The 20,294-nt window shown below is 37.4% G+C and overlaps 1 protein-coding gene across 1 annotated transcript in view; it reads right to left on the reverse strand.

Moving 5' to 3' along the window:
- Positions 1–20,294, reverse strand: part of ARHGEF6 (Rac/Cdc42 guanine nucleotide exchange factor 6) — a 125,168-nt gene that overhangs the window by 67,920 nt on the left and 36,954 nt on the right. Inside the window, exons 3-6 of the mRNA XM_081115150.1 lie at positions 18,939–19,023; positions 15,828–15,952; positions 14,103–14,304; positions 3,101–3,171 (exon numbers count right to left, since the gene is read on the reverse strand). Coding sequence (XP_080971276.1) covers positions 3,101–3,171; positions 14,103–14,304; positions 15,828–15,952; positions 18,939–19,023 — 483 coding nt within the window. The remainder of the gene's footprint in view (positions 1–3,100; positions 3,172–14,102; positions 14,305–15,827; positions 15,953–18,938; positions 19,024–20,294) is intronic.

Raw genomic sequence — 20,294 nt, forward strand, 5'->3', positions numbered from 1 at the left:
AAATCATTGGCTCTGTTTCTCTGGAGAACCCTGACTAATACACAGGACCAAAGTAAAGGGAACATGTGAACCTTCAAGGACTCACTGAATGAAAGAGTCTAAGAACATGTTTGGTCAGATAAGTATTGTCAAGGTGTGAGTATAGAAAAATCTCCATAGGCCCTGGCCGGTGGCTTAGTTGGTTAGAGCATTGTCCCAATATGCCAAGGTTGCGGATTTAATTTCCAGTCAGGGTATATACAAGAAGCAACCAATGAATGCATAAATAAGTAAAACAACAAATTGATCTCTCTCTCTCTCTCTCTCTCTCTCTCTCTCTCTCTCTCTCTTCCTCTTCCTCTCAAAAGGCAATTTTTATTTTTTTAAATATATTTATTGATTTCAGAGAGGAAGGGAGAGGAAGAGAGATAGAAACATCAATGATGACAGAGAATCATTGATCAGCTGCCTCCTGCACACCCCTTACTGGGGATCAAGCCCACAACTCAGGCATGCGCCCTTGACAGGAAATGAACCTGGGACCCTTCAGTCCCTGGGCCAGTGCTTTATCTACTGAGCCAAATTAGTCAGGGCTCAAAAGTCAATTTTTTTAAAAAAAACTTTTTAAAAAAGAAGAATCTCCATAAAGGAGAAATAATAAAAAATGCATAGTTCCACCCGGTCAGTGTAGCTTCAGTTCCCATTTTTATTTTTTGAAATATATAAATATGTATATATCCATATACATACATATATCCCAGGCTAGATATATGCACATGAGTACACACACACCTCTTACTTCAAAGAAAATTTGGCATGAGATTCACCAACATGTTACTAGTGACTATCTATGAGTGGTAGGATTACAAGTGATATTTATTTTCTTCTTTATGCTTTTGTGTTTTGTGTGTTTTTTTCAAAAAAAAAAAAACACACAACAGTTAGTTATATGATGTTATGGAATCAGAAAAAAGTCCTATCTGTTTTTAAAAAATGGATGAAAAAATCCTTCGCTGGTGTTCTTACAAAACTAGCAACAGAAAATATCTACAATTAATGACTCTTAGAGGGAAGAAGAGTTAATATAAGATCAATCATATAGGGAAAATTTGCATGCGGGTAAACTTGATTTTCCAGATCTCCAAATACTATGGGAGGGCTAGAATTTTTTTGATTTGTCTAAGCCAATCAACACAGATTGGGAGGATGATCAGAACGTATTTTGAATTAATTGCCTCTAAAATTTTGCTTAAATACTCAAAGCAAAAGAAATGTGGATAAAAACAACAACAACCAACCCAAATCCCTTCATATACTTATCTAGTTGCAATAATATATCTAACTGGTCTCAATAATTCAGGAATATTTATAAGAAAGATCTACAGCTCCTTCACAGGCCATCATGAGCTCCCCAAGGCATTCTATTTTCTTTATTATGCTTTGGGTTTTAGACAAAATCTATCAAAATTTAAAAATAAACATACAGGAGTGGGAAAAATTAGGTTTAAGTTGTTGGTGAAACACAGTTTATTCTTGTATTAATTATTTTCCATATGAACTATAAACCTACCTTTTCCCACCCTACGTGTGTGTGTGTGTGTGTGTGTGTGTGTATACCTTTTGATCTAACAATTTAACTTCTATGAACTTAACCTACAAATCTTTATATAATTTGCCAAGTTTGTAGAAGATGTTTACTGCTGAATTGTTTATAGTAGCAAGGAACTAGAAACAACATACATGAATTCCAATAAGAGGTGGATGATAAAAATAGAGTTTGTATATAGTATGTACAAGATTTACATAAGGCCCATAAGAATCACAGAGGTTAATCTGCCTTGGATAATTCCAACAATATTATAAATTGGTAGAATCAACCGAGGCAGAGAGAGAGATAAAGCAGAACGATGGATGGTATGCTCCAAATCCACAGGGAAAAGAAGCATGGTAATATATTCATCCACCATTTGAATGTATCTATCTTTGAAAATTAAATCATTGAGAGTCACCTAGAAGCTAAAAGAAGTGGTCAGAGTGGAAGGAATAAGGGAGCCTAGCTCTGTTGGGTAATATATTTTAACCTCAGAAATGTAAGAGAAAAAATAGTGACAAAATTGTCCTTGTTGATATGAAGTTCTGTCTTGATTTTTCATACCAGCTACTGCTGATATCATTATGGAGCAAATTCACTGAAGAGTGAAATTTATTTTTTTGAAAGCAAATGTATAGAGATGTTTAAAAACTGTTCATCCATGCACAAAATGAAAGGAATATGCAGTACAAACACACATAGAACACTAGGTGAAAAGTGAAACTGTATTTCAGCAGTGCAGGGGTGTGGGGGAACGATGTGGCTACCGGTCAGAGAAACTCAGAGGTTATCATGACGTGACCTTTTCATTCTGGACTGGGCCAAGTCAGGAAAGGAGACATGAAGGAAAACAGAGAGAATATTAAGGAAAAGGATATTATATCTTTTTCAAAAGGAACTTCTTTTGAGTATTGCACATGCCTTATCTATACCTAATATATTTTGACATATCTGTGTTCAAACCAGAGCCATTTGATTCCTCCCTCTGTGCCAAAGGACAACCTTCCTTTTGGCCTCTCCTCAAGAATAAAGCTGATAATATTTCAGAGGAAATCATAATGAATTGATCGATTCTAAAATAAAACCACAGTATGTAATCACTGAAAACTTACTGCATTAGAGGAACTTGATAATTCAGCTTCTAAATATCTGGTAAGTACTACTCTTTGTAATATTTTAAGCAATAAAAAAAATAAAAGTGGTAAAATATACAAAAAAAATATCTGGTAAGGCTATTTAGTGACAAAATTGACTACCTAACTGCTGAATTTCCCCATCATGTCTGTAATTTCTCTTTCACTACAGTTTAATAGGCTACAAATGAATTTTTCGGGACAGTAAATGTAAAACTTCCAGACATATATAAAAGGCCTACAGTAGAAGAGCTCTATTGTAATGCAGCTTATATTAGACCCTTGTGATGCAACTTTATCCAGTCTTCCACTTGTTTCACCTCAATACATCAGTGATTCAACAAGTGAAAAGTTTCCATATAGTCAAGAAAATTTTGTTCATCATCTGATCACTCACCACGGAATAATAATTCTTGGTAAGTGGAGTAGTTTCAAATCCTTTGATAGCCTTGGGGGAGAGAGGTCTCTCTGTGAAAAAAAATTTAATTATATTAATATCATACAAATATAAGATGAACATTTTATAACATAGGTAAACTAAAACACCATAAATATTATCAAGCGGAAAGATCAATGGAAATATCCTAAACAAGAAACCATAATTTTACCAAACCACATATGGTCAAAGTTAGATCTTCTTATCCAGATCCATCAATTTATGAGGGGGAGAATAAGACAAGGAGTTAAGGTTTAGCTACTTAATGCCAGGGTGGGGGCAAGAACTTCACTCCCAGCTTCAGGTTGTTCTACTCAGCTTATCAAAACAGATAAATAAGGAAGGCCAATGCTAACCAAATGCATATTTGTAACTTGCAACTTACAATTCAAGTATAATATAAATAATAGTAACCATACTTTCTTAGGGCTATCTACTGTGCCAAAAATAAAATAATCAGAATATATAATATACTAAAACAAGCAGAAAACTCTTCTCTTTTATGCATCATTTTAATATTAATACATTATGCTATAAAATGCTGTCTTTCTTTTACAAATTTAAGTTTACCTATTAAACTCATGACTAAGAGACATCCTAGTACCTTTTTTCTTTAGAAAAGAAAAGCAGTTAATAAAAATACAAGACATTAGTGATAAATGTTTAACAGTCACTACATACTATCTTTCCTACCCTCATTTTCTCCTTTGCTTCATTTTGTTTTATATTCCACTTTTATCTTGCTACATTGTATGTGGTTTTAACCTTTCTGAAGTATGAGGGAGTATAAATAACCAAACAATATACTAACATCAGGCATTGATTTTTCTTTTTTTTTAAATTATATTTTCTAGTTTTAAATCTATTACATATCTACCCTAAAAATGCAAAATATAGAAAATTTAGAAAAAAGAAAAACAACGGTTGGCCCATCACTCAGAGTAACATTTTGAAGTGTGTCTTCTCAAACATACACACATACAAACGGATCTTTCTTACTTTACCTACAGTTTTATAATTCTACTACTACAACATTATTTCATGGATGATTTCCCATTTAACCTTTATTTCTAATTATTATTATATTTAAAATATCCCTTATGTTTATTTGACTCATAACAGCTTTTAAAACATTTTTTTTATTTCTACAACAACCCTGTCAGGCAGAAATGATCTCATTTTGCAGGGGTCACTAAGGTTCAGAAAGGTGGTGTCAGCTGCCTAATGATATGAATCCGGGAAACACAGGTGTGCCTTGATAAGAGGCTATGCTTCTAATCAACATGAGGTCCTGAGATAAAGCTATTGAAGGTTTCAATTGATGAGTAATGGTTCCTACTGGAGTTCAGAAAGATCATCAGTTTGACTTGGGATGGTCAGAGAAGACCTTGCTGGGCAGAGGGCACGTGATCTGGCTCTGGAAGGTGGCTAGAATTCAAACAGGCATAGAAGACAATAGGGAGTTTTGTAGTCAGGGAAGATTCCAGAAACACAGCTATAGTAATGACAATGCTCAAGGCAGAACTGTTCCTGTGATGGAGAATTGTACAGCTTTGCCAGGCTGAGCAGAGTGGAAACAAAGTAAAAAGGTAACAATGAGGGCCAATTCGATCATTTCCCAGTGATGACAAATGGGGTATGGCCAGTTTGAGGAAAGTTTATGCTATTTCAAGATCTGCCTGGATCCACTTGGTGGCTTCACAAGGCTTTACTGGGTGAACCTGAGCAATGTGGAACCACCTTGCGTATTACTTGAGATTGTAAATGGCAATGACAGTACTCAAACCGAAGTATTGCATTACCAAATCTGGTGTTCTTTCCAATACGCCATGGTTTTGCACTCTTAGACATATTAAAAATTGACCATTACCAAATTCTTTTAGTTTTGTATTAGGCAAATTTTCTATAATGTAGCTATAATGGTTCTACTTAGACCTCAGTTGTTCTGTGGAATTATAATGTAAACCAGTATTGATAAAAATAAAACTTTCTAGCCCGGCCGGCATGGCTCAGTGGTTGAGTGTCAACCTATAAACCAGGAGATCACAGTTCAATTCCCGGTCAGGGCACATGCCCGGATTGTGGGCTCGATCCCCAGTGTGGGGCATGCAGGAGGCAGCCAGCCAATCAATGATTCTCTCTCATCATTGATGTTTCTCTCTCGCTCCCTCTCCCTTACTCTCTAAAATCAATTGAAAATATATAATTAAAAATAAATAAATAAAACTTTCTAAAAATAACATCAAGATGTGGTTACCTTTCAAAAGCAAGGCCAAAGGGAAGAGTAAACAGTAATTAGAGCCTGCCAAGACATAGAAGAGGAAAGGAAAGGCCATAGGAATGGGTCTTTGTAATTGAAACAAAATGTTAACTAAGTAACTTAGAACTGAGAATCATGACTTGAAAAGAAAGAAGTGGCTGCCATGGAGATTACTGGGTGGATGAACAGATGCAAAAGAGCTGGTGCTTTGATAAGGTCAATAAAGTTGTCAAAACTCTAGCAAGACTGACAAAAAAAAAGTGAGAAGACATAAATTACCAATATGAGGAGTGAAACAGGAGATAACACTACAGACCCTAGAGATATAAAAAATATAAAAAAGAGTACTATGAAAAACTCTACACACATAAAGCTGATAATTAGAGTGTAATTAACCAATTACCCAGAAAATAAAAACTATCTCAACTCACCCATATGAAGTAGACAATTTGAATAGCTTTATAACTATTAAGGAAATTGATTTTATAAATTTAAAACTCTGGTAAAAGGAAACCACCATGTCCATACCATCTCACCGGAGAATTCTATCAAATGTTAAGGAAGAAGGAATACAAATTCTTCACAATCTATTATATAAAATAAAAGAAGACCACTTTCCAACTCATTATATAAACTCACTCTTATAGAGTCACAAAAAACAGACCAAGACAGCACCAAAAAAAAGAAACCTTCAGACCAACATTCTTCATGAATATCTTAACAAAGTATTAACAAATATAATTAAGCAATATTAAAAGAATTATATACTATGTAATTCATCCCAGGGATGAAAGGTTGGTTAAATATTCAAGAATCAATCAGTGTAACCCACAATAATAGTCTAAACCAGTGGTTCTCAACCTTCTAGCCCTTTAAATACAGTTCCTCATGTTGTGACCCAACCATAAAATTATTTTCGTTGCTACTTCATAACTGTAATGTTGCTACTGTTATGAATCATAATATAAATATCTGATATGAGGGATGGTCTTAGTCCACCCCTGTGAAAGGGTCTTTCGACCGCCAAAGGGGTCGCGACCCACAGGTTGAGAACCGCTGGTCTAAACAGAAAAATCATATGATAATATCACATAACAAAACTGAACACTCTTCAAGAAAATAAAACTTCCAGTCCTGGCCGGTGTGACTCACGGGTTAGAGCATCAGCTGGGTTCGCTTCCTTTAGTGACCACATACCTGGGTTTGCAGATTCGAGCCCCAGTCCCTGTTGGGGTGTGTATAGGAGGCAACCAATCAATGTGTCTCTCTCACATCAATGTCTCTCTCTCCCTCTCTCCCTCCCTCCCTCCTCTCTCCCTACCTCATTCCCTCCTTTCCTTCCTTCCACTCTCTCTAAAAATCAATGGGAAAATGTATCCTCTCATGAGGATTAACAAAAAAGATAAAAGACAAAACCTTCCAGAAAAAAATAGGAATAAACATCAACTTTTGCAACGCAATAAAGAACATCTATGGAAACCTATAGCTAGCATCTTCAGCAAAGTATTGGAAGTTCTAGCTCTTCTTGCAGGTTTGGCAAGGGCAATCAAAACAAAAAGAGTAGAAGGAAGACAGATTTGGAAGTACATACTTGGGAAGTCAAAAAAAAAATGTAGCCCTTGTAAATTACTGGCCCTATTGGGGTGTGGGGAATCAAGGAGTGGTTACAAAAAGAAAAACACCAGCACTGTGCCTCGGTGACAGTTTCCTACCTCTGGTTCCTCTTTGCCCCCCACCCCCACTGCTACCATTGCTTACTCTTACTATGTGCAGTTCTCTCTGAAACGTACACTGAGCAACATGCAGAGAAAAAGCAAAGATGTGGAGATTCAGAAGAAACATGTTCAATCCCTAGGGGTATTTCAATGTGACCTAACTGGAACTAACATCAAAACATGTAATTCCTGGCTGATTCTCACAGCCACTTGGCCTGGAGGTCAAATCCCCCCTAGTATTAGCTACAACAATCAAGGCTTAACTACAAGACTGCGCACAAAGACCACTAGGGGGTGCACCAAGAAAGCATAAAAAAATGCGGAGACAAAGAAACAGGACAAAATTGTCAATGGAAGATATAGAGTTCAGAACCACTCTTTTAAGGTCTCTCAAGAACTGTCTAGAAGCTGCCGATAAACTTAATGAGATCCTCGAGAAATCTAATGAGACCCTCGATGTTGTGATAAATAACCAACTAGAAATTAAGCATACACCAACTGAAATAAAGAATACTATACAGACTCCCAACAGCAGACCAGAGGAGCGCAAGAATCAAGTCAAAGATTTGAAATGCGAAAAAGCAAAAAACACCCAACCGGCAAAGCAAAATGAAAAAAGAATCCAAAAATACGAAGATAGTGTAAGGAGCCTCTGGGACAGCTTCAAGCGTACCAACATCAGAATTATAGGGGTGCCAGAAGATGAGAGAGAGCAAGATATTGAAAACCTATTTGAAGAAATAATGACAGAAAACTTCCCCCACCTGGTGAAAAAAATAGACTTCCAAGTCCAGGAAGCGCAGAGAACCCCAAACAAAAGGAATCCAAAGAGGACCACACCAAGACACATCATAATTAAAATGCCAAGAGGAAAAGACAAAGAGAGAATCTTAAAAGCAGCAAGAGAAAAACAGTCAGTTACCTACAAGGGAGTACCCATATGACTGTCAGCTGATTTCTCAACAGAAACTATGCAGGCCAGAAGGGAGTGGCAAGAAATATTCAAAGTGATGAATACCAAGAACCTACAACCAAGATTACTTTATCCAGCAAAGCTATCATTCAGAATTGAAGGTCAGCTAAAGAGCTTCACAGATAAGGAAAAGCTAAAGGAGTTCATAACCACCAAACCAGGATTATATGAAATGCTGAAAGGTATCCTTTAAGAAGAGGAAGAGGAAGAAAAAGGTAAAGATACAAATTATGAACAACAAATATGCATCTATCAACAAGTGAATCTAAGAATCAAGTGAATAAATAATCTGATGAACAGAATGAACTGGTGATTATAATAGAATCAGGGACATAGAAAGGGAATGGACTGACTATTCTTGGGGGGGAAGGGGTGTGGGAGATGCGGGAAGAGACTGGGCAAAAATCGTGCACCTATGGATGAGGACAGTGGGTGGGGAGTGAGGGCGGAGGGTGGGGCGGGAACTGGGAGGAGGGGAGTTATGGGGGGGGGGGGGAAAGAGGAACAAATGTAATAATCTGAACAATAAAGATTTAATTTAAAAAAACATGTAATTCCTTAACTAATAAAGAATTTAAAGATAAAAAACAAAACAAAAAAAAACAAACATTTTAGGTGGTGATTCTAAGGCAATGAAAAGATTGGTCGATTCAATCACTGAAAAAACATCAGCGTAATATATAATTCAAATGGGTTATTTGGCACAATATAACTCAAATAACAACAGTGTCACATAGATATATATGAAGCACTTCAAATCCTGATATAAAGATTCCTTTCCAATTAACTTTTTTTTGTACCAGTTAACTTTTGATTCTTTCCCTTCCCTTGCTGATATACAGATTCCCCCACCTATTGGTGGTGACAAGACAAAAAGAAATTTAGTGACAACTAGTTTCTCTGATATGAAACATCTATGTGATATACCCAAGGGATTAAACAGGAAGTCTAAATATAAAGCTCAATCCAAGTTTTGGTATATAATCAGTAGAGCTATTTCTTAATCTGCCTTAATACAAATTTAATTAGTCATCTACCTAACTCCTTTATTTGATATCTGTATTTACCTACTAATAAGAAGTTTTAGAAGAAGGATTTAATGACCCCTTAATTGAATCAGTTGTATGACAGTGGGGTTTAAAATTCTAAATTGAAGGTTTCATTTCAATGAGATGTATATTTAATCTATGACTCATTTTTTTAAACAACTTAAAGATTAATCTTCTTTCCTAAGCTTATACATCAGTATGAACTTCCTGGAAAGAAATAAAAGTTGATAAGTATTTTCTAGACCAAACATAAAACAGCATAGCATTGAGTTTAAAATGTCCCTCTGCAGCATCCTACTCACTATTTTGTGAAGTAGCAAGAGTTGGGATGGGAAAGAATTTAAGTCAACAAAGACTTGATACCTACTTTCCTAACAAGACATTTTCATTACATCAAGCTAATCTCTCCCACTGTTCCCCAAGCTCACTCTGCTCAATCCTACTGCAGATCTTTTGTGGTTTTTGTTCTCTCTGATCAATCACTGATTTAGATTGTCCCCCACTCTCTTTTGGGCCTACCCATAGCCTACATGTCTCTGGGGGTTTAATTCAAGCTCTTCCTTCTCTGTGAAGCCTTCCCCAGCCTCTCCAGCCACTTTCCTTTCCTTTCCTTTCCTTTCCTTTCCTTTCCTTTCCTTTCCTTTCCTTTCCTTTCCTTTCCTTTCCTTTCCTTTCCTTCCCTTCCCTTCCCTTCCCTTCCCTTCCCTTCCCTTCCCTTCCCTTCCCTGTGCATTCTCTGTCCACTGATGATCTGCTATATATTTTATACTTCATCATCTACCACTTTATACTGTCAGTTGTCAGTTTCATCTCCAGCTCTTCTATCTCTCCCATGCTCTAAATCCATACTGCCAACTACCTGTTGAAAATCTTCAGAACTATGATTTGCTGGCACCTCCACTCAACATGCCCAAAAGAATAACTCGTCATCTTCAGTGCCAATAACCCACCCAACACACACACACACACACACACACACACACACACACACACACACACCCCTCCTATCTTCCCTATCGTCTCTATTAATGGAGGTCAGCACTTATCAGTCATTTCCAATGTCTAAAGCACTGTGCTGGGCACTTTGGAGACAGAGAAGTATACAAAGATGAATTAGTCTCCTTTGACTTCCCTGTCAGGATGAATTAGTCACCTCTCTTCTACTCACCATTCTCCAAAACACCCTGTATTTAGCTCTATCACTAATCTTTCACATTGCATTTTTATATCTCTCCTTCACTAGATTATGAATACCATGAAGGCAAGATTTATGTCTTAGGTTTCTCTGCCTCACCAGTGCCTAGGAAAGACTAAGATCCTAGTCACAGGGAATAAACTTTTGCTGACTGGCTAAGTGGATTAACACTGCATGTCCCTAAAGAGCTCACCATCAAGCTGGACCCCTAGACTTGCAATTATTCTCATCTCTTCCCTTTTCCCCATAACTAATCATCAGCAAGTTTTCTTGATTCCATTTTAACAGTATATACTGCATACATCCACTTTCTCTTCCTCTCCACTCTCACAGAAATAGCCTACACCACTATCTGGATTGCCTGGACCTCAGCAGTTATCTCTACTGGCTTCCCCACATCCTCCTCAGTTATCCTCACCACTTCCCTGCAATCCAGCCCCCACACTACCACTAGAAAGATCTTTCTAAACCACATATTATCCCCTGCATTGACACCCCTCTTAATGCAGCTCCCGCTCAAGGCCCCACTCCTCTTTGTTTACCTTACTCTCAAATCATCCTACCACCCACCTCATGCTCTCCTACTTCCATGCTTTAACTTACTAACTCCTTCTAACTTTCTTCTACCAGTCAGAAGCTTCTTTCAATTCTTCAATACCCAATTCAAGTACATTTCCCCCACCCCTTAAAGTTATTGATAATCGAACTGTTTCTTTACTGGTTCCACAGCATCTTATTTAGAGCTTTGTCTGTATTATTTATGCTGTCCTATCTTGCTATGGTTGTGTTCACACCTATCTTGACGACTAGAGTGGCAGGTCCTTGAAGATAGGGGTTCATGAAAACAGATTATTATAGCCCTCTCCCAGTAGGAGATGCTCAATAAACAATCTGAACAGAATTTAATGACCTACCCTACAATATTCATTCATCTTACAAATCTTTATTGAGCATAAACGAAACAAAAAAAATCTCTACTCTCACAGAACTTTAATGGTAAGATACAGACATGAAATGAAATAAATAAGTAAATATATACTGTGTTAGATGGAGAAATTGGTAAACAAAAATATAAAGCAGGAAAGGTGGCAGGGCAGTGAGGATAGGGTTCAATTTTCTCTCAGGTGACCAGGGAAGACCCTACTGTGGAGCTGATAAGTAAGCAAAGACCTAAAGAAAGTGACTGAATCAGTCATGCTGATTCTGCCATGACAGTGTTCGAGGCAGAGAGACAGCAAGTGAGGGAGTTACCTGTCTGGCATAGGCAACCAGGAGGACGAAGGCTGGTGTGGCTGAAGTGAATGAGTGAGAGGGAGAGAGCACAGAGAGGAAATCAGAGGGAGAATGGGAAGCCAAATCCTGTAGGGCCCTATAGGTTATTGGGATGACCTTGACTTTACTATTTTTTAAAATATATTTTTATTGATTCCAGAGAAGAAGGGAAAAGGAGAGAGATAGAAACATCAATGATGAGAGGGAATCATTGATTGGCTGCCTCCTGTACACCCCACACTGGGGATGGAGGCTGGGCTAACATGACCTTCTGGTTCATAGGTCAACACTCAACCACTGAGCCATGCCAGCTGGGAGACTTTACTATTTTTTAAGATGGGAAGCCATTACCCAAGTTAAATTTTAAAACAATAACTCTGGCTATTGAGTGTAAATTAGATTATAAGAGTGACAAGGACAGGAGCAGAGACATCAGTTAGAAAGCTACTGCAGGAACACAAGATAAATTACCTGAATCTGTGTCTCCTGGGCTTCAGCTCCTTTTTGCTCAAATAAGTGCTTTTTTATTCTTTGTCAGAAAAGGGCGGGGGGGGGGAGGGAAGGGAAGGGAAAGGAAGGGGAAGGGAAGGGAAGGGAAGGGAAGGGAAGGGAAGGGAAGGGAAGGGAAGGGAAGGAAAGGAAAGGAAAGGAAAGGAAAGGAAAGGAAAGGAAAGGAAAGGAAAGGAAAGGAAAGGAAAGGAAAGGAAAGGAAAGGAAAGGAAAGGAAAGGAAAAGAAAGGAAAGGAAAGGAAAAACTACTGCAATAAGCTAGGTAAAGAAATTTGTTCCACATACTTCCCTGACTAGCTTTCTACCTGGCCCCAGCTGTTCAGACCTAACCTGAACAGTTGGGTAAAATGCTTCCCCAAGGGAGTGCCCAAAATGTCCTATGAGGCAAGGACATTATAATGAAGGCATGCTGTCTGTCCACTTCCCAAGGAAAGGCAGCAAGTGCTGTGCCTTTTGCAGATGAAGACATGAGTCAGAAAACAAAGTCAGAGTAAATCTGGAAATTTATTTAGAAATCCTAACAATCAAATGATACCAATTGAAAGATGTAGCACAGAGGTAAAAATCAGCTGTGAAAATCATCTAAACCAAGAAAATTCTAGGCAAGGCCTATGAAATTACTCCAGGGTTCAACAAAAATTTCTCCACTCCCAGTAATAAAAAATGCTAAGAAGTCTACACATACCTATATAATTATAAATCTGTTGATAACATTTATTCCATTAAAGGAGACGCTCCTTCCCTTAACCCAACATACAATACAGAAAAGTGTGCAAACTAAATTTTATATTAAATGCTTTAGGGAAAAGCTCCTAAAAGTAGTTATCTGGGGAGGGGGCAAAAGGGAAAGAAATTTTAATTATCTATATTATACATTTCTGTAATGTTTTAATTTATTTATAGTGAACTTACAATTTTATTAATTAGTAGTATTAATTTTGAGGCATTAAAAAGCAATAAAGACATGTACAAAAATGCACTGAGGAACTAACTATTCAAAGGAGCTCTTGGGTAAATATTTTTGAAAAGTGAAGAAATATAATAATGTGAATGACTGAACACTATTTTATCTGCATTGTAACATATTTCTATATATCGGGGGGGTTGTAATATAGGCAGGACCTACCTTCTTAAGTAATAAAAATCAAGTAAGTTACCTAAGAAAGCTTTAGAAAGACTGCTGAACAGCAATTAGATTTCACTTTCTGGATATTTTTATGAAAAATGCGCCTAGCCAGTTTGACTCAGTGGATAGAGCATCGGCCTGCAGACTGAAGGGTCCCGGGTTTGATTCCACTAAAGGGCACATGTCTGGGTTGCTGGCTCAATGCCCAGTAGGGGGCATGCAGGAGGCAGCGGATCAATGATTCTCTCTCATCATTGTTGTTTCTATCTCTCCCTCTTCCTTCCTCTCTGAAATCAATAAAAATACATATTTTTTTAAAAAAGGAAGAAGAAAAATGTAAGCAGTTATCAGTATACAATGAGTTAAGGGCAATTTTATCCAGAATCAGAGTGGCCAGACAGCTTCCTGCAATCCATCATTATTTCTCAAACACATCTTTGAAGCATTTAGACTTAGGTCTGCTTAAAGAACTTAGGGCTAAAAAAAGGAAGTTAACACATGGGCTCTCTTATTATTATATTCTGCCATGGTGATTCTTAGAGGAGCAGGAAGGACTATGTACTATGTTACATGAGCTAGAATTAGAAGACAGAGGGTTCATAGTTAAGGTGAAACAGTTGTCTTAGCTTTGAATTCTTTTGCTTTTTTTAGGTTTTTTTTTTTTTTGCTGCCTTGCTGTAATATAAATACAACTTCATTTCAAAATATCTAATCACAGATTTTTCCCAGTTCTGTTCTAGTTTTATTTTTGACATATACATACAATTACAGTTTCTGTTAACCAATTAAAACTACAATTATTTTCAGTAGAATGCCAAGAAAGTTCAAGAGTCACATTCAAGGCTTGTAAAAGATTCACTTACCACTGGATTTAATTTCTCGGACATAATTACTAGGGAACCAGCCTGTTCTCCCATTTAATGTGCCTTCCCACCAGCCTCCTTCTTCAACTCTAGTGACGTAAATGATGTCCCCTTTACAGACTGACAGTTCATCTTCATTAGTCTGCTTAAAGTTGAATCTTGCCTTTACTATCAACTGGTGACTTCCATTTTCAGTCATCTCCTAGAGAAACAAAAGCCACACCAGATGAAGCACTCATCTAAAAGAGGCAGGGGCAAAAATTATATGAACTTAACCAAATTGAGTGGGGTAACCTAGGATAAACCCAGGACCATCTCAGTCATGTGTTTTTAACTTAGGAGTTGGCCTAACATGGATAGGTCTCAGTGGGAATTAATAAACCCCTCAAAACTGTATGCAAACTTTTGTATTTGTGAGACTGTGTATTTTGGAAGGAGTCATAGCTTTCATTTTCCTCTCCCCCTATCAATTATCTAAACCAGTGGTTCTCAACCTTCCTAATGCCACAACCCTTTAATACAGTTCCTCATGTTGTGGTGACCCCCAATTTCATTGTTACAAATTGAGCATAATTAAAGCATAGTGATTAATCACAAAAACAATATGTAATTATATATATATTTTTCCGATGGTCTTAGGCGACCCCTGTGAAAGGGTCGTTCGACCCCCAAAGGGGTCATGACTCACAGGTTGAGAACCGCTGATCTAAAGATACTTATTTTAAATGATCCAGGAAACAAAGGACAGTGGTACACTATTCTATCCTGCCTCTACCCAACACATAGACCTATCTTATGTAATTATATAACCAAGATTAGGTACTAACCTACTCTAATAACATGTGTCTTCCACATCCCAATTATTAAGAATATCTTAAATTGGCTAAGACTTAGTCGTAGGCATAGATTAAATACCCCATAGTTACTTAAGTCAGTAGTTCTTAACTTATCACAAGCCCCTTTGAGAAACTGATGAGTACAATTGAACTTTTCCCAAAACACATCTACCCCTAAGTTCACACACAGAAGATTTTGCACACAGTTTGAGATGGTCCAAGGAATATAGAACCATAGTATTTATGAGCTTCTCAAAGGGTCTGTGATCTCCAAAGGTTAAGTGCTTTGGAAGTAATTAAAGTGTTTTGGAAGTAATAGCTCTTGATAGCTTAAAGCAAGTGGCTGGCTTTGACAAGAAATAATGTCTCAAAAGGGCAGAAGATGGGGTGTTCCTTCCTAAACAAAAGCTCCTGTTAAGACTAAATGCAAAGATAACTGGGCTATCCCAATACAGGAGCTCATTATAAGCCCAATATAAGTACAAAGAGAAAAATAAAATGACAATTGCAAGTAATATTGATTGCCTACTATGTGCCAGGCACTATTTAGTTCTCCTAATAAACTGAGTGATGGGGAAAATAACAGCAATCTGCCATCAGGAAGTAGTCATAATGACATATATACATAGTATTCTCAGTTAAACAACTTGCTCAATTTTAGGAAGAGAGAATTTGGGAGCTTTAACCTCAATTTTCTGACTCTGTGCCCCACATACCTTTGATTTGTTCCAGGGGCCAGCCTGAATTTGTGCTAGGTTTAAAATTAGTTTTCTCCAGACTCCCCAAACAAACAGGATGGCTATCTTACTATATATGAAAATTCAACCGAGTTATCGATCAAGTTTCATGGATTTTAAAACAGGCAGGGGGAATTGGGAGCAATACTTACCACTGCCTTTGACTGCCTTTGCAGCCTTGGAGCTGTGCTAGAAACTGCTCCCTGTGGGTTTGTCTGAGAACTATTAGCAGCACTAAGAGAAGAGGAACGTCCACATGGTCTTTCTGATAGCTGATCTGTGAAAAGAGGAAAAGGCATGGTAAAGGGAACCACTCATGTCAGAAAAACATCTACAACATAACATCTTTAATGGGACACGATCAAAGGCAACCTGGCTATAATTCTAACTATCACCATTATGAATGTGCCAAGTGTATTTCATCCCCCCTCCCTTTTTGGTGGCCAACTTCTTTTTCTTAACCTTACTGGCCATTGCTCTCCAGTAGAATGAAAAACAGCGACAGAGCCACATTTTCTCTTAACCCATTTCCCTACAGCTCTTCCCTCCTGAGCCAATTGCAACAGTATGCCCTGTTATCCCAGGCAGAACTATATTGGTTACCAAACAGCTGTTTGTGGCTCTTATTACTTTGAAATATTTCAAATTTCTATCTTTGTTTTCTGGCCTATAGCTGAGTGCTTCTTTTCTTCCTCACATGTAACAATATGTGTGGCATATATAATGTAAAATCTCCCTTTGCCTGGTGGGGGGAGGGGAGAACAAGAATGAGTGAGTGTGTCTGGGAAAGATGCAATCTTAACACTAGAATAATTTTTTTAATCAAACTCAAGAGTCTTCCCTTCCTTGAGACCTTATGAAATTTGATCCCACCAGCGCTGAGCTAGATGTTTTCAGTATGTTGATAGTGTACTAAAGAGAGGAGCTGGCTTCGTGACAAACTCAAATGAAGGTTCTTTTTCTCTCCATTTATTTTTAAAATATATAAACTGCAAAAGTATAAAGCCAAAACATTCCCTAGGCGACAAGCTCAGTATCCAAGTAGTTTTCTTGATACTGTGGGTTTTAACTTTCACCTCCTTGTATTTTATAAATATCTGTGGTGAAGGAAGAGACTATAAAACTTGCTAGAAGAGTTTGGCAAAGGAACATATAATTTTCATGGCATATGTTAGAATTATACGGTTCTCCCTGCCCAGAACTCGAGAGTTGTCATGTGTGTTAAATATAGTTACTTGAATTAGCTGTACTTTCTGCTCTACGCCTTGCAATAAGCACAAAAGTATTTTTTTCCCAAATAGCAAAAGAACAACTTTGGAGAAGTATTTTTACATTTATTGCTATCATATACAGCTCTTTTGACTAAAACTATAATTACTTGATAGCTTCCTAGATGCTCCATCCTATTTGGCACTTGATTATATTGTCTGCTCTTCTTCTCTAATTGTTTCACGTGGGTAAGCTGAATCTCCCTAAATAGATGGCAATTTTCTCAAAGGCAGGGACCATATCTTACACTTACTTTGTAGTATCTGGCAGTGCTGGACACACACTCTGTTGACTCTCCAATAACTGGAGCACCAGGACTAGTGTTTGGGCATAAGTGCTCTGGAGTCAGTCAGATGTGGGTTTGAATCCCAGTTCTGCCACATACTTTCTAGATGGGCAAGTGTAGGCCTGACTTTTCTTATCTATAATATGGGCCTAATAATAATACCTACTCACAGGGTTGTTTCAAAGATAGAATGAGACTACCTAAGGCTTGTAGGGCAGCTAGATCCATGGTAAGGGCTCAAAGCACTTTATGATTATTACTGCCCATTTGAAGGTAAGATACTATATCACATAAGGTGTGAAATTATACTCTAAGGTAGTGATTTTCAACCGGTGTGCTGCAAGAATTTTTAAGACATGCAATACCTGACTATTTAGTCAGGGGTATTGACATCTTTTCCCTTAGATTATCAAATAAAAAACTGACAACAGCCAACACAATAGTCATCCAGTGTGAATGCTGTCTTGAACCATAAATATGTAGGTCATATAATAAAGTTGCATCTTATTGGTCACATTGCATAATAAGGTTGCATCTGGTTGGTTAATTCTTGGTATCAGAAATCCTTATATACAAATATATGCACCTGATTTTTTAAAAGTCACTTTGGAACAAAAAGGGTATATAATTACTATTTTTTTGTAAATCAATAAAAATTACATCTATTTTTTTTAATTACACCTATTTTTTGTCAGATCAGCAAAAATATATTTTTGGTGTGCCACAGAATTTTAGTAGTTAGTTTATATGTGTCATGAGATGAAAAAGATTGAAAGTTGCTGCTCTGAGGTAATCATCAAATACCTCTAATGTGTTGGGTATTAACATCTAAATAAAAGATACTCTTTCACTCACTATGAATCTGAGGTTTCATTTCCAGTGCAAGATTCCTGAGGGGTTCCTTCACATGGACAAAGACATACAAAAAACAATGAGAAAAAATGTCTCTAGTGGAGAGAGGGAAGTAACAACTATAGTCTTGTAAACTTTATGAAAAAGGTAACTTGTCGTGTTTTTTTTTTCTGTCTTGTTACACTCAGTTGCCTATTCAATAGCTTTGAATGAAATAGTTTCTTGATTCTTGTCATTAGAATGCCATCTGTGATAGGTATGTTTAAATTCTAAACCATCATGGACCTGGAGAGCATTATGATAAGTGAAATAAGCCAGTCAGAGAAAGACAAGTACCATATGATTTCACTCATATGTGGAATTTAATGAATAAAATGAACTAACAAGCAAAATAGACAGACTCGGATAGAAATTAGGCTGGCAGCTATTGGGGGTGGGGGAGTGGAGGAATTGAACAAAAAATAAAAAAAGAGAAAGAACTCATAGACAAACAGCAGTGTGGTGATTGTCGGGGGAGGAGCTGGAGGATGGACTATGGGGATACTAATAAATGCTGATGGAAGGAGACTTGACTTTGGTTTGTGAACACAATACAGCATACAGACGATGGGTTGTGGAATTGTGCACCTGAAACCTATATAACTTTTGCAACCAGTGTCACCCCAATAAAAAATAAACAATAAATCCTAAAACCATAAAAAATTAAAGCATTTGACACCCATTGAAGTTTATTTGATGGAAGGGGAGAACTTTGCACCAATCAAACAGTCCTGGCCATAGTTGGCTCCTTGGGTATTCAGAAACATGTGAATCCAAACATGTCAACCAGAACTCATAAATCACAATTCCTACTTACCTTCTGTTGCTTTGTTAACAGCTAAAAGAGTGCTCAGAACCTTGGAGAAATTGACTCCTGAATAAAGGTCGTCAGGATTAAATACCTATGAGAAAGGAAATTGAAACTGTAAGACACCGTTAAGTATTCAACTCAACAAACCCAACTATCAAAAGACCATTTCCTTTAGCTCTAAGAAGAAGAAAAAGTAAAACCCAACACCCAAACCTCTGTATACATTTTGGAGAAATGAAAGCAGCAGCTGAGTCGCCTAATGACATGTGGCAAGCCATCAGGGAGTTAGAGCAAATGGGAAATGAGAGCCTAGATGAGAACACAGGGCCCACCAGGAAATGCACAGTGCATACTCAGAACCACTCTTCTAATCTGAACATAGCAATACTCTTAGCCCAGTTACAGGAAACTTGTATGCATGGGTTACAGTTAATGCCCATCACCTACACAATGTCCGTAGGAGTAGACAAAAAAGGGGGTGGAGCCTTTTTGACACTTTTTCATTTGTAAAGTTTATTCATTGTACTCAGTAGGGGCACTGTCAGGTGTGCTTTTCTCTCTGCTCTCTGTCCTCCCCACTGCCACTCACTGGATCCCAAAGTCTGTGATCCCAACTCCACATTGCCCAAACGTTGCACCCAGATAGGCATTTTTCTTCCAGCCCCTATTTCTGATTTTTGCTGCTTAACCTTGACCGCCCTCAGCTCATCTTCATGAATTTGAACCTCTGCCTGCCTGAACTTCTAGATTCTTCCTGGCCTTAAATGACTTTCCCAGATATGACTTCTGGCCTTTCTGATAGATACTACTAAACTGTCAGCAACACAAGATTAAATAAATAGAATATTCCACTTTGTCATTTTCAACTGTCATTCTGATATGCCACTGTTCCTAGTGAAGATACCAGTCAGTTGTTGTTTTGAAGAAATTTACTAATTTTAAAATGTATTCCATGTATTAAAATGTATTGAAACTTCTTTTAGTCTCACATATGTGTATTTGAAACTAGAAGTACTCTCAAGTACAGGCACAATCTATTAATCTCCCAGTCAATGATCTAGATATGTACATCTGTAGGTAACCAGATGCCCACTTTATGGATGGAAATGCACCTACTAAAAACATTTTGTTCCAAGATGTCTGAGTTTGCATCCCCCCACCCTCACCCCAAATGTGGTGATGAGAATAGAATGTACCTTTTCATATGGGACATGTTTGGACCTAACATTTTGAAGGATCTATCTTCCCATTAGGTAGAGCCATTTGCTCCATTTCAAATCTGCCTGTTTTCTAGCAGCCATATCTAGACAACATTTTATCTTCTTTGTGTATATATTATTTTTTTTTCCTGTTTCCTGATTT

Source organism: Myotis nattereri, assembly GCF_964212035.1.
Source record: "Myotis nattereri genome assembly, chromosome: X".
Lineage (NCBI taxonomy): Eukaryota > Metazoa > Chordata > Mammalia > Chiroptera > Vespertilionidae > Myotis > Myotis nattereri.